General features: G+C 33.6%; 1 protein-coding gene across 1 annotated transcript; it reads right to left on the minus strand.

Annotated features, from left to right (window-relative positions):
• Nucleotides 1–7724: 7724 nt before the first annotated feature.
• LOC128220206 (uncharacterized) lies at nt 7725–10970 on the minus strand. Its single transcript, XM_052928495.1, has 2 exons — nt 8721–10970; nt 7725–8480 (listed from the first exon to the last, which is right to left on the minus strand). The coding sequence occupies exon 1, from the start codon at nt 10661–10663 to the stop codon at nt 9071–9073; it is 1593 nt and encodes a 530-aa protein (XP_052784455.1). The 5' UTR covers nt 10664–10970; the 3' UTR covers nt 7725–8480; nt 8721–9070.
• Between the last annotated feature and the right edge of the window lie 3204 nt (nt 10971–14174).

The following is a 14174-nucleotide window of genomic DNA, read 5'->3' on the forward strand; positions in this document are numbered from 1 at the left end:
TATTAAATATTTGATATAATTTATACAGTGAAAAAGATGCATGTTGAGCAATCAGTTTTTTGAGACCTATTGAAGTTGCCATTTTTAAACAAATTGATTCCCAAGTATTTAAAGGAATTAACAACTTCTATTGGGTTAGTATAAATCTGTCAGTCTATATGCGTTGCCCTTCCATTTTCAAAAATCATTGCTTTGATACATTTATTTTTAATCCCCACCCTAATTTTCAACGTAATTTAACATTAATCTTAGAGTTTCAGCTGAGTTTGCAAAAAGTACCATATCATCGACATAAATAGTAGGAATATTTTAATATCATCTAGAGATATCACCCCGGCAGATTAGAATTAACATTATGTATAAGGTCATTTATAAAGAACATCGTTAAAAGAGGAGAACTAGGATCCCCCTGTTTAACCCCGAGAGAAGTTTCAAAATACGGAGATAATGACGATTGATATCTAACACACGACTTTACACAGTTATACATCGCTTTAAAAGCATCGACAAAGCGGCCACTGACATTTTCATTTAACAACTTGTGCCATAGATAATGTGGTCAATGCGGTCAAAAATTGTTGATAATCAATAAAAAACACACTAAAGTTTTTCGCTTAGAACTTTTGAGATAATCGATTGTAAAATAAAAATACAGTCAGATATTGATTTCCCTTTCTGAAAACCAAATTGATTTTTTGTAAGCCTTTCATTCACAACGAACCAATTTGTTAATCTATTAAGGAGTATTTGTGAGTAAATTTTGGCTATGATATTTATAAGAGTGATTCCTCTATAATTTTTTGCGTCGTTTATATCACCATTTTTAAAAATTGGTGCGATTATGCCTTTTCCCCACGACTGAGGATACTCATGGTTAAGAAATATGCGATTATATAATGTTTTAGGAAAGGTGATATAATATCTATTGAGGCTTAAAATATTTCCGCTGGAAGCTGATCAGTGCCTGGACATTTATTGTTATTTTGAGACAATACAGCCTTTCTTATTTCTGTTACACTTATTTCTATGTCAAGTAAATTATCATTAATTTGTTAATCGTTTACGTTTGTTATGTAAGGCCCATCTTGGTTTGATGCGGTGTGCCCGGACAAATCCTTGAAAATGAGTATATAGATCATCTAAAGTTAAAGAATCGGCACGGACTTCTGTTTTACGAGATTTTTCCCTCAATGATTTCCAAAACTGCCTAGGGTTTGTAGAGGCTAGATTATTTACTCTGATTCCTTCTTCTTTACGGTATTTAATAAAAGCTTTCTTTTTAGTTATATTATATTTAGACCGGTTATTTCTATTATCTTCTGTTTTATTCCGGTTATATTTATTTCGCTTGCGTTTGAACTCTTTTTTTCCATCATAACAGTCCTTATTAACCCACTTCTTATTTGTATGTTTATGTTTATTGGTTTCAAAAATTCCCACGGTCTTGCCAAATATAGAATCAGCTGTAGTAAACATAAGCTTTGTAAATTCTTGTACTACAGTATCAATTGACCCCGTGCCCAGTGATGCGGATAACTGTAGTAATACGTCATTCTTATTCATGAGTTGATCGTGGAATTACGGGGCCTTTTCATTGTCAAAGATAATTTTAGACTTATTCTTAGGGGTGTTTCATTTATATTTTCACTGGCATTATTACTCCTACATATTAAGGATTTCACCGAAGTGTCAGTAGCTGCTGTGACTCTCGAGCAAAACCGCACCTCTGAATGTTTATATAAAACACGTGCTGAACACATATAAGTCATTCTAAAAAAGGTTTTAAGAGAATCTCTCTAAGATTGTTTTGCTCCCATAGTATCCTTTTTTATGGTGTTAGATATATCGCATTCATACAACTTTTCAATTCCAAAATACCACTTTTCTATTCATAAATATTTTGATAAAAGATGTACAGTAATTATCCCTTCAAATATATACATCAAATAAAAAATATACATTTTATCATAATCATATTATACACAAGCATGAGTACGTTTGTGCAAAGGTATGGGCATATTTACATTGTCAACCTGTCTTTGTTTTCGAGGAGAGAGAGCCGTTTTATGACCCGGAAGATTTGGAAAGATAAGTGTGCCTACATTAAAACATGAGATAATATTAAGATTAACGAAATGTATAACGCGATATCCAAACACTTTATGGCTGCCATGTATTTAGTTGTTATGAAACGCGCTAGGTGTATACACTTCTCTTAAGATAAATTAAATTGTAAGGAACATAAAGAAAATGCATTTAGTTCAAACTATTTTCCTTTTTCATGCAAATAAAAAAAAAAACTGTCGCGATTTCCCGATAAGTTGTTCTTTCATTTTCAGCATGTTGATGTTTCGGCATTTTCGCACAATAAGACGTTGTATGGTCGATCTTAATATTTTAACTTTAAAATAAAATTATGATACGTATTGCTTTTACCGCGGATATGTGACCGTCCATCGTATGTCCCCTTAATTGTGTCCCCTCGATAACACTCCATAAGATTGCAGAATTTAAAAAAAAAATAATAGCACACATGTTTATGACATCAGGTCGACATGCAGAACACATTTTCAAAATATCTTGAAAGTCAAGATCATTTCATGTCCGCTTCTGATCCCTCAGACAATGAAAATATACTATTATAAACATAACTTGACAAGTAGTTGTTCACCGCATTAACCCGACACAAAAGCGAAATAACAAGTCTCCTAGGTTTATGGTCAAGGTCACAAGTTTGGATAGCTATATTGCTCGTGATCATTTCACCTCCGGACCTGATGGAAGGATTTCTTTCTTTCGTCCTTCTTGCTCGTCCATAATTGTTATTTACTCTTTACGAGTGTGTGTTCGTGTGTTTGTTTAGTTCAAGTTTGATAATTGGTCACGTTGGCTTCAAAACAAATGATATTACTAGGTAAAGATAAACTTTACACCTTTGATGGCATATTTTGTTTACAAATGTACCTGCAACCCTGCCAGAATGTTAGTCACATAAAGTCTATCTAGGTCAACTTCGCAATCGGGCCATGAGGAGTAAAACGGGCAGGCCATTAGTACTTCCATAGAAAACCCTACATATAAGGATATAAATTAAAAACCATATTGTCTAAAATCCTGCCATTGGCCGTATTGTTCAATTATTTAAAATTGATATTTCTAAAAGGGAATTGCTTTCTTTTTACTAACATACAAAGTAATAGAACGACAATACCAATTATAACTTTTATTAAATACAATAATAATTTACCCTAGACGAATGGATTCTGTCCCCAATTATATATTTTCAGAGAAACTCTGACGACATTCCTACGCTGTGAAAACGAATACGGCTAGTTAGTACTTCGAATAAAAATCACAATGATATGTGTAGTACTGAAGATTCCTCATGATTGCTCAAATATATATGGATAACATAATTTGCATGGAAAATATTTTTAAAGCGCAAAATTATGCAGCCAATCCCTTCTGAATTGTCTCAAAATTAATTAAACACGAAGTATTTAGAAAGTTTCAAAATTGTCGTGGATAAGCCTTGGTTTTCCCCTGATCGCACTTTCTTTGTTTCGTTGGAAATAGTAACTTTGTCGCAAAACATTATGACATCTTACACATGGGGCACGTATAGATAAGCATTTTGCACCGTTTCATACGGTGGTAAACACTGTATATTCGGTTCTGTTGCAATCTATTATGACAATCACTGTGACTAGACCTAGCAATACTCGAGTTAACTACGACTGCCGCTCTAATAACGCTGCAGGCCCATAGCTAAATATTCAAAACCCAAATCTGCCACATGATATAGCAAACGTAGTGACTCTAGGAATATTAACTACACATAACTAGACATACACTGAGGTTTTGTTTGTAAACTCGGCATGGATGTCAGCTTGTGATTTAAGTGCATTTCTGCAAATGTCTCTGAAACATGAGTTATTTATTTATTTGAAATATGTCATATTTTTGTGTACTCAAAAACATGAAATAATTTAACCAAAACCAAAAATCCGTGAAAGATTGCCACAGTCAATCATTTAGTTAAAAAATGACCAATTTTACGTCACCAGTTAGTTCTGCACATATCCTTGTGGTTTACAAGTACAAAACAGCGGTATTCGTTTTCCCAGCGTTGGAATCCCGTCAGCTCCTCCGAAAATATATAATTGGGGACAAAATCCGTTCATCTAGGGAAAATTATTTATGTAATTAATAAAAGTTATAATTGGTATTATCATTCAATTATTTTGCATGTAAGTAAAAAGTAAGCAATTCCCTTTTAGAAATACCAATCATCAAAATTAAACATTACGTACGGCCAATGGCAGGATTTTAGACAATATGTTTTTTTTTAATTGTTTTTGCTGATATAATTATATGCATTTCTTTGATATTCCCTAATGGCCTACCGTTTGACTCCACATTGCCTGGTTTCGAAGTAGACTTAGATATACTTTATGTGACGATCATTTTAGCAGAGTGGCAAGTACATTTGTAAAAATTATGACGAGCAAGGAGGTAGGAAGAAACTATCCTTGTATGAAAAGAGGCTATTTTAACTACTAAGTGTGGCATTGACAATAAAGCTAGGTCGCTGAAACAAAATCTCTATGCAGCTTTGATCCCTAAGTGTGAACATCCTCTTCTTTTCAAGTTGACATGATGTGGTAAACTTCTTTGCCATGTTATTATAAAATCTCTCCAGCCGGTCCGGAGTTATGAAATGACTACGAACAATATAGCTATCTTATCTCGTGACCTTGACCGTAAAGCCTGGAGGCTGGTTACTTCGTTGTGCGTCGGATTAATGCAGTGAACAACTACTTGCTAAGTTATGTTTATTATATCTTTTTATTTTTGAGGTTTTATGAAGCGGACATGAAAGTGACTTTGACTTTTAGGATATTTGTTTTGAAAATGTGCCCTGCACGTCGACCTGATATGAAGTGTGCCAAATTATGTCGAAATTCTGCAATCGGTTGGAGAGTTATCCTCTAATCGGTCGGGGTGTTTTCGAGCGGAAACAAATAAGGGGACATACGGCGGACGGTCAGATATCCGCGGTGTAAGCAATATAAGCAGTATCATAATATTATTTTTATTATGTTAAGATCGAACATACAACGTCTTATGATGCTAAAATGACGAAACATCAACATGATAAAATGAAAGAACAACCTTACGGGAAATCGCAACAGCTGCTTTAGTCAATTTGAGCACGGGAGCAAGATGCAATATGCCATCAATCAGTAAAGTCACTTATTGGCGTCGCGTGGAAACGCGACGTCAGTTTAGGATAGGTCTCGATGTTGTACCGTGGAGGAACACGTGATCAAAATGGACCAACCAGCACTATTATTGTAAAATAAAACTATCAAATAGTATTGATAAAAAACGACCTTTATAAACAAATTGTTTAAACTGATTAATGAAAAAGGAAACATCAAGATACCAACAAAACGTTTGTCATGTATCGTTATTACGTACCTTTGGGCATATGTATAGGGTATTTAATAACTTTTCCTGAAACTCGTAGGCTACTGGGTTTTATTATCTTGGTTTACGAACCTTACGACCCGATTCATAAAAGGTCAGGATTTCAGAGGGTGTTTTACTTATTTAAAATAATCTGATTTTTAATAAATGGGTAAACTTGAAAAGTCAATGACCATTCATAACATATTCCACTTTCAATGACAGCATGTAGGAACTGTACATAACCCAACAATTATATAGGTTCACACGATAACCCGTCAGCCAATGAAATCGCAGAAAGTTCAGTTATGATACTTCCGTTTAAAGTTTAAAGGGGTTGGTGGAATTATCGGAAAAAAGAAAAACCGGAAACACTTAAATGTTCATACGTATATACAATAAAGCATTGAAAAAAATCTAACCATTTTACAGTAGTATGTCCAATAGCGGAACCGTGCACGTGTGGATTGCCGTACAGCAGAGAAAACTGTATTCAGTACTCAAATCCATCTTACTTTTTTAATTGTACGCATGAGTATAATAAAGAACAGCTTTTATTAATACTTTTTCCAATAGTTGTACCTATTTTAAGCGACATTCTTTTACTTTCAGGTCACATAATTATTTTTATGTTTTGATTTGTTATGTTTGTTTTTCATGTCGGAAAATAGCTCATTGAGCTAATGTTGCCCCCCCCCCCACCACACATAAAAATAAATAATAATAATGAAACTAAATGTCGAGGTGATCTTTTCTTATCAATATGGTCTGGTACCATTCCCGGATAATGAGATCTGGTCGAAATATAGACCTCCAGGGTCAATGTGTTGGTAACCTTCAGCTAAAAATCGGCTTCCGATCAGTACATGGAAAACGCTTGGGCCTAGGGACCTCGAATTTTATAGTGATCCCTCAAACCAGTACCCTAGCTATTGTTTTGTCAGTTGGTCTCAAGGTCAAGGTCGTGGTGAACTTAAGCTGAAAATTGATTTTGTTCAATAACTGAGGAATGCTTATATCCATGTACCTCAAACTTGGTATCCTGATTAAATGCATCTGTTCCTTTTAGTCATCTTTCAAAAACATTCGCGACGTCTTTGATGCTTTGCATCAAAATAAGTCTTGTTATTCATCTGGTGTGCGTCTAACGTATTTTTCACATATTATGCGTCGATGATATCGCCCTCTGTAATATGCTAAAAGAAGTAAAAATAGACGGCAAAGGGCTATACTATTGATTTCAAATAGCTCATGAATCCCTTCCATAATATTAGTACAATATTAGTTATATTGTCATTAAAAAGAAAGAAAGTTTGCCTTTTCTTAATGCTCCTTACATTTTAATGTATCTTAAGAGAAGTGTATACTCCTAGTTAAATAAATGCGCGTTTCATACCAACATGTACATGGCAGCCGTAAAGTGTTTGGATATTGCGTTATACATTTTGTTAATCTTAATTTTGCCTCAAGTTTTAATGTAAGTACACTTTTATATCCAAATCTTCCGGGTTATAAAACGGCTCTCTCTATACAAATGAAGATTGACAAAATCTACCTATGACCATATTTAAGAAGGGATAATTACTGTTTATTTTATAAAACTCTATATGGATTGAAAAGTTGTATTTATAATTTAAAATAGAAAAGTAGTATTTGTGCGATATTAGACATCACAAAAATGAAAACCATGGGAGCAAAAAAAATCTTAGAAAGAGTTATTGCTTAAAACCTATTTTAAGACGACTTATGAGTGATACGTATATTTGTTCAGTACGTGTTTTATATAAACATTCAATGGTGCGGCTTTGCACAAAAAAAATAAGCATTTTCCACATAATATCTCATTTGTGTCCGTTGCTTGGTTGAACGAGAGTCACAGTCAGCGACTGCCACTTCGCTGAATAACTTAATATGTACAAATGTCTAACGTTATTTGAATATTTAATAACAAAGCAGTTATTTGACTTATACTGCACCTCTTCTCGGGAACATGTTGTACCATTCCGAAAGGAAAGCTCCGTCGGTTCCTCGTCTCTTTATTCAGGTCAATTATATTGAATCAACGTGTATTCGTGTATCGCTGGTATCCGAGGATGGTTTTCATCAAATAAAACGGTTAAATAGTTCAACAAAATTCAACCCAATTGAACACTGCTGTTTTTCAGTTGACTTTAAAGAAATTACTAATTTCTGAAACAGAAAAGATAGTAAAAGTCTTACATATGAAACTGGAATTCAGCTGAATCGTTTATTTTACCAGTTTGAAGATACAAAGGTGGACATATTCTTTGAATGTGAGAATAACCGCATGTAGTGAAAACCTGAAAACTCAACTTTTGGAGCCTTATTTCAACAGCAGAATTAAGTTATTCTTTATTAATTATTTTCAAATGATAGCCATATTGTTGTATTTGTAAACAATTTTAATAATCAGCACATGTCATCCAATATACAGTAGAAACCAAACATGCAATCTTTTTAAGCACTTTTACTTTCCAAATCTGCGGATGTATTATTAAGTATAGACACAAACTATGCATTAAAAACATTAACATGATATTATGCTGAATAATAAAATATTTAATAACAGATACTAAACAATTCATTGATTAAATAACCTTACAAGCTGAAGTTTTACCTGCTTGAGCAAAAGAAACCAGCAGACGTGTGTACCACTCAAACGTAATTGAAATAGGTTACTTTTTCTACATCACCACCAGTTGTGATTCATTATATAATGCATTAACTGTGAAAAAAATAAAATAGTCATTTCCAGTCAAATAACTTTTCTCGAAATATTTATGAGCAATAATGCTGTACTGTATGCTTGCTGATACGATCGGTTTTAAATTGCATTGATTTTATCATGTGGTCACTGTTGATTTTAATTTGTATGCGAAAAATCAATAGGAAACATACCTAGCAGAATAGATTTTCGTGATGATCGTGCTCGTAGTATATTTAAAGCAATATGTTATTGCATTTATATGGAACTGTATGCATGAGTTCTGAAACGGAGAAATATTGTGCGACGTCAAAAGGACTACATTACGCAACGCCAGAATGAATGCACATCATTTTCTGCAGAATTTACAACTCTTTTCTATACATGCGCTTAAGAAGATCAAATGAAAAATTTAAGTAAAAGTGTTTAGTCAAACGGAAATCATATAATGGTTCAAAAAAAACGGAGAAAAATCAACATACTAAAAACAAAAACTTTACGGGATATTGCTAAAGTTGCTTACGCCTAGCACGAAATCCGAATGTGTAATGTCGTCAAACATCCATTTCAATCATAATAATAAATCACTATCTAATCACCTATCAAGTTGCCATTGTTAAATACACGTCAAATATTGATGAACAACACAATGAAAACTACAGGGAGACGCCGTGTAGTCGAAAACATATGAGGTTGACATTTTTGAATCGGCGTCTTATCACTTATCAAGTTGACACTGTTAAATCCGCGTCTAGTCACTTATCAATTCGAACGTGTTAATCCACGCCAAATCTGTTATAAAATGATCACTGTTAAATCCTCGTCTAGTCACTTACAAAGTGGAGTTTGTTAAATCTATGTCCAGCCACCTATTTAGTCTAACTGTATGAAGGTCACAGTAAGTGCTTCTGTCTTTTCAGATGACCTTGTCGTCACAATAGCCTGGTTTGTGTCAGTTATGTAGCAGGCTAAAATCGACAAAGATTTTCTTTCAATTTCTTTATCTGAAGTAGATTCGCCAGTGTCCATCGATAATGATAACAGTGCTCGTCCACTTACAATATACAGCTTGTTTCCATGCAGTGATAGATTGCTTGGTGAAAAGTCTGAACGTTCTCCTTTCTCTGCCCTTATCCAAAGACGCTTGTTTTCCTGAAGTGAATAGCACATCCAAGCTTTCTCTGAAGGACACACAGTGTACACGCGATTGCCTTCGGAGTCATAGACGGATTTCATGTCGCTCATTTTAAAGGGATTGTCGAGTGCCGATGTATTGTTTAATTTGCCATTCTGTTTGAAGAACAATAACTTGTCAACGAAATTGACAACAAACAACTTTTTTTTATTGTCAAAATCAAATCCAATGCATTTTGATCCATCGGCGATTTTGAAGGATTCGTTCGATTTCTCTTTCAATCCCTTTAAGCTAGATTTATAAACTCGAATACATGTCTCAGTTTCAGTTTTTCCCAGAACAGCAATTTTATCTGTTGAAACACCGGTCATACTTTCAAGCGTAAAAGGCAATTTCACGACATTCCTAATTTTCCCGTCCGTATTGTCAGAAAGAACAAGAACGCCATTAACAGAATCTGACAATACGAGGCCATGTGATGTTAAAGTTATTTCAACGAATTCAGGTGTTTTTTGAATATCAGAATGCTCAGACAGAGTGTAACTGTGATTCTTCTTTTTTGCAAGTTCGGCCACCTCAGGAGTAGGTGTTTCGCTCTTGGAAGTTGGGCTGTCTTCTCCATCTGTTGTGGATATATCTCTTTTTGTTTTTGCTTCTTTGTACGCGTAGGAATCTTCAGACTCGTAATGTTCGGTGTTCTTGTTTTCGCCATTAATTGACTCGTAACGATCGTATTCTTCAAACCATAGCTCACCACAGCTGTCTTTGCCGTTCAGAAATTTTAATGCACTGCTGTCAAACGAATATTTTGCTTTCATATCAGAAGGAACTGCGCATGTGCTTAACAATTCCATTTCAGTATTCTCCAGCCGCTTTTTCAATCCTTCAATCTTTCCTTCGTCGACATAATTAAACATAGCTTTTACACTTTCACGGAAGCCTTCGATTTTTTCTGTTCTTTGTTTGTAATTATTGTTCATTTTACTTGCAGCATCAGCTAAATCTTGAAGAGTGTTTCGTCGCGCCTCTTCTAGGTTTTCCTTCAGGCGGTCAAATGTTGTGTCTATCTCCGATTTCAATCTTTCCTTAGCTGAATGTACTCTTTCCATGCGCTTCCTGACTTCGTTTTCCTGACATGAAATTTGATTACGTACAGTAATGCACTTGATGAAACATTTGTCTTTCTCTGTGTTTAATTTTGCCAATACTTTCCTCTCACAAGTATTGTGATCATTGCCAATAAGACACTGTGTGCATAAAAAATCTTTATGTGATACACATAATGCTGTCACTAACTCCCCGTGGGTATTGCAACATAGAGGCTCCGACATGTTGGAATATCAACAGGTTATCCACTTGTAGATGCTATTTGTCTGCTATGCATCGAATGTTTTTTCAACTTCTATTAAAGGTGTGATGTTTTATTTCCTCTGCTTTATGTCCATTTGTCTTCTTGGCTCCTTATCATTTAATTTATCCTGTGAGTATTTTATACTAAATAAATGCGTGTTTCTGTTTTTCATTACCACTACGTATAACTGAAGGTAATCGTGAAGGTTTTGGATATCTCATTATGATAAAGTGAAAAGCTCAGGTTTCAGAATTAAACATTTAAATCATCCGGGTTTAAAGCTTATTCCTCAACTCATATGATCCAGTCGAGTGGACAATGTTTATTTCTATGTATAGTTGTGACTTTGGGGGTTACAAAGCAAGCTTATTCAGAATATTAAGCCAATACCTTGTGGACACATCTATAGCATTTGTAAAAGTCCATGTATAAGCAATACATAAGAATCAAAGCGCTGATAGCGCTTCATAAACAGGGTCTTATACGGGTTTTCACCATTGTGAATCCCGATCATGTGTGTATTAATAGGGTGCTGATATGTTGCACAGTGAATCTAAGAGTTCCCGTGTAAAACAACCACGTGGGCCGCCTCAGGTTTATTGAAGCATGATGGTAAATGAAAAATTAATATTTTAATGACTATAAAAATAATGTCGCTGTGTAAGAAGGCAAACAAGGATGGAGAATGTAACCAATCCAAGCAGAACTCCATCATATGGTGTTACATATGAGTATATATATACTAATCAAACTTTACTCATTAGAAAGAGTTTGCATATGTTTGCCTTGTTATTCACAAAACACATTCGAAAATACAACAGATTAAAGAGAAATAGTTTCTTAATTAAAATGACGAAAATTTAAATAATTGATTTCAAATAATTGTAGATGAAACTCCTAAAAAGGTTATTAAATCCTCGATATTTTCTCATATTTATACCAAACCAGCAAAAATAGAAATCGATTCATTTCAATAAAATTCCATTTTCAAAAATAAATGCACAAACATCCGTCTATACGTACACTATGAAAAGTGTAAATATATATATATAAAATAAAGTTAGCATAAAATCTTTAATTTCAAAACTTTTTTTTTCCTTCATTGTCTATATGGTCAGCAACTCTTTTCTATTTCTATATCGTCAGGTAACTCGTCAGCACTTTAGTACGTGCCTGTCATTCGTGCGTTTGTTATTCCCACGTGGGCTATCGCGTGATGTTTTTAGCAGGGAAACTGTGCGATCATTGAGATCAATGAGACAATTGTTGCTTTCTATGCCATTCAATGTTTTAAGATGAGTATACATTTGCAATTCCTAAGCGAGGGTGGGTCTATATGTCCAGGTTACCATATGTAGCAGTTTGATAGTTCAAACAACAAACACAGTGTTCTTCAATATCTCTATATTCAACATTACCGAATGTAGATATAATATCGGAGCGTCCTGAAAATATAAATATAAACAATCATAAGATAATGAATAATAACATGTTTATAAGTTAACATCGTAAACAGTCTAATATCTTATATGATTTAATCGTATGCAGTGGCAGATTAAATTAAATGGCTCCAGCATATAAAACACACATATAATACAAGCGATTTCAACAACAACAACACAGTACATCATAATACAAAACATTTACATGGAACTTACTGATTTATGGAATTAAACACTCCTACTCCCTCGTACTCCCATGGTGACTTCTGTTATCTATGCATGTTACCATCTGTAACCAAACCCACATATATATGTATATGGAAAGGAGCTAAAAGAATATCACGGAAATGCCATTCTCGTTTTAAATACAAAATCTGCTGATGTCGTGAAAATACATGACAAAACTAAATAAATGCAGCTGAATGAAATAAAGATCATTCCAGTCCATTGCTAACCCAAGACAAACACAAAAGATTACAAATGCAAACAAGAAAGACCATTGATGCAAAGCATCAAAGGGCGCCGTTTAATAGCTTATGCACTTGTTATATGTTGAAAAACAAGGAATGTCAAGGCCAACAAGCATATTATGGTGCATTGAACCGCATCTATAAAATTCTCAAAATATTTGTAGTATTCTGCTTAACAACATAGGCAAAAGCATTGAAATTGAAGATTTTCAAGTTGAACATTTCATTAGGGGTGAGGTACATTAATGAACACTTGTGCACTATACTTTTTGTCATTGCCACATAACCATATACCAAGTTTTATTTCAATACCATAAGTAGTTTTAAAGTAATGCTCTGGTCAAGAAAAAGCAGCAAAGGGCAATAATTATGTAATTAGCTTAAAAACAGCTATAGTCATTGTGCACTGCACTTCCTCTCGTTGTGCTAAATACCATTGAATGATGTTTAATGAAATTCCAAAAAAGTAGTTTTCTAGTTATGCTCCGGACAGGAAAAGATACAAAGGGAATAACTCTTGCAATACGCTGAAATAGAGTTATTGTTCATGTACACTGCAGTTCTAATCATATAGGGGGAGGGGGCAACGTCATCATGCTGGAATGACAACTTGTAGGGAAGAATAAGTGATATGAAATAACAATTTAACAATTTGTGTAGTACTTTAATAAACATTATCATATCGTCCGAAAGTTGCAAACATAAATAGAACATAATTATTGAACTGTAAAGTTGCAAACATAAATAGAACATAATTATTGAACTGTTATATAAAAAGTGAACATTGTTTACTAGATGAAATGCATTTATAACATAACATGCCTTGTTTTTAGCTGTTTAATAATACTAAAATGTAATGTAAAATTGCATAAAAATCTAGTCAATGGAGTTATTATGTTAACTTCTTCATTTACATAATAAAGAAGAGTTGAAAATGGATGTTTTTAGTTGATATTAACACAAAAACAGAATGTGTCTTATTGGACAATGGCAAAATTTTCAAATATGATAAAAATAACACATTCAAACTGAATATGTATCAGACTATGTATGAAAAAAATAATACTGTTTCTATTTTTCACAAAGGTTTTGAAATACAACAATGCACATATAAGCATAAATAGGCCAAATATGCACAAAAAAATAGTAAACAATGTGTGAAAGTGATACTGAACACTTAAAACAATTTCTTTGTGCATTAAATGAATATATACCAGAAAAGCAATACTAAATCAAGTCCAAAATGTATAATAACATGAAGAACACCCCTTTATGAATATCTTCATAACAAATCAGAGTACATGTAAACAATAATCATTTATATCATTAGTATCACATGTGTCTAGTTTAAGGGTGTTTTCATTTGCATTAAATTACATTGTAATATATATCAAAAAAGCAATTATAAAAATCCTTAAATGTATAAGAAACTGAAGACAATAAAAAATAACACCCATTTATGAATATCTCCAAAACAAATCAGAGGTCACCTATATATAGAACAATAATCAATCATATAATTGGTATCAAATGTGTCTAGTTGTTGTGTGTCTGTTCATTATCTTTAAATGAGCATCTT

This window comes from Mya arenaria, chromosome 2, assembly GCF_026914265.1.
Source record: "Mya arenaria isolate MELC-2E11 chromosome 2, ASM2691426v1".
In the NCBI taxonomy this organism is placed as follows: Eukaryota; Metazoa; Mollusca; class Bivalvia; order Myida; family Myidae; genus Mya; species Mya arenaria.

Excerpts from the sequence above, each read along its gene's own strand:
- LOC128220206 (XM_052928495.1), bottom strand. The coding sequence starts at position 10,663 with ATGTCGGAGCCTCTATGTTGCAATACCCACGGGGAGTTAGTGACAGCA.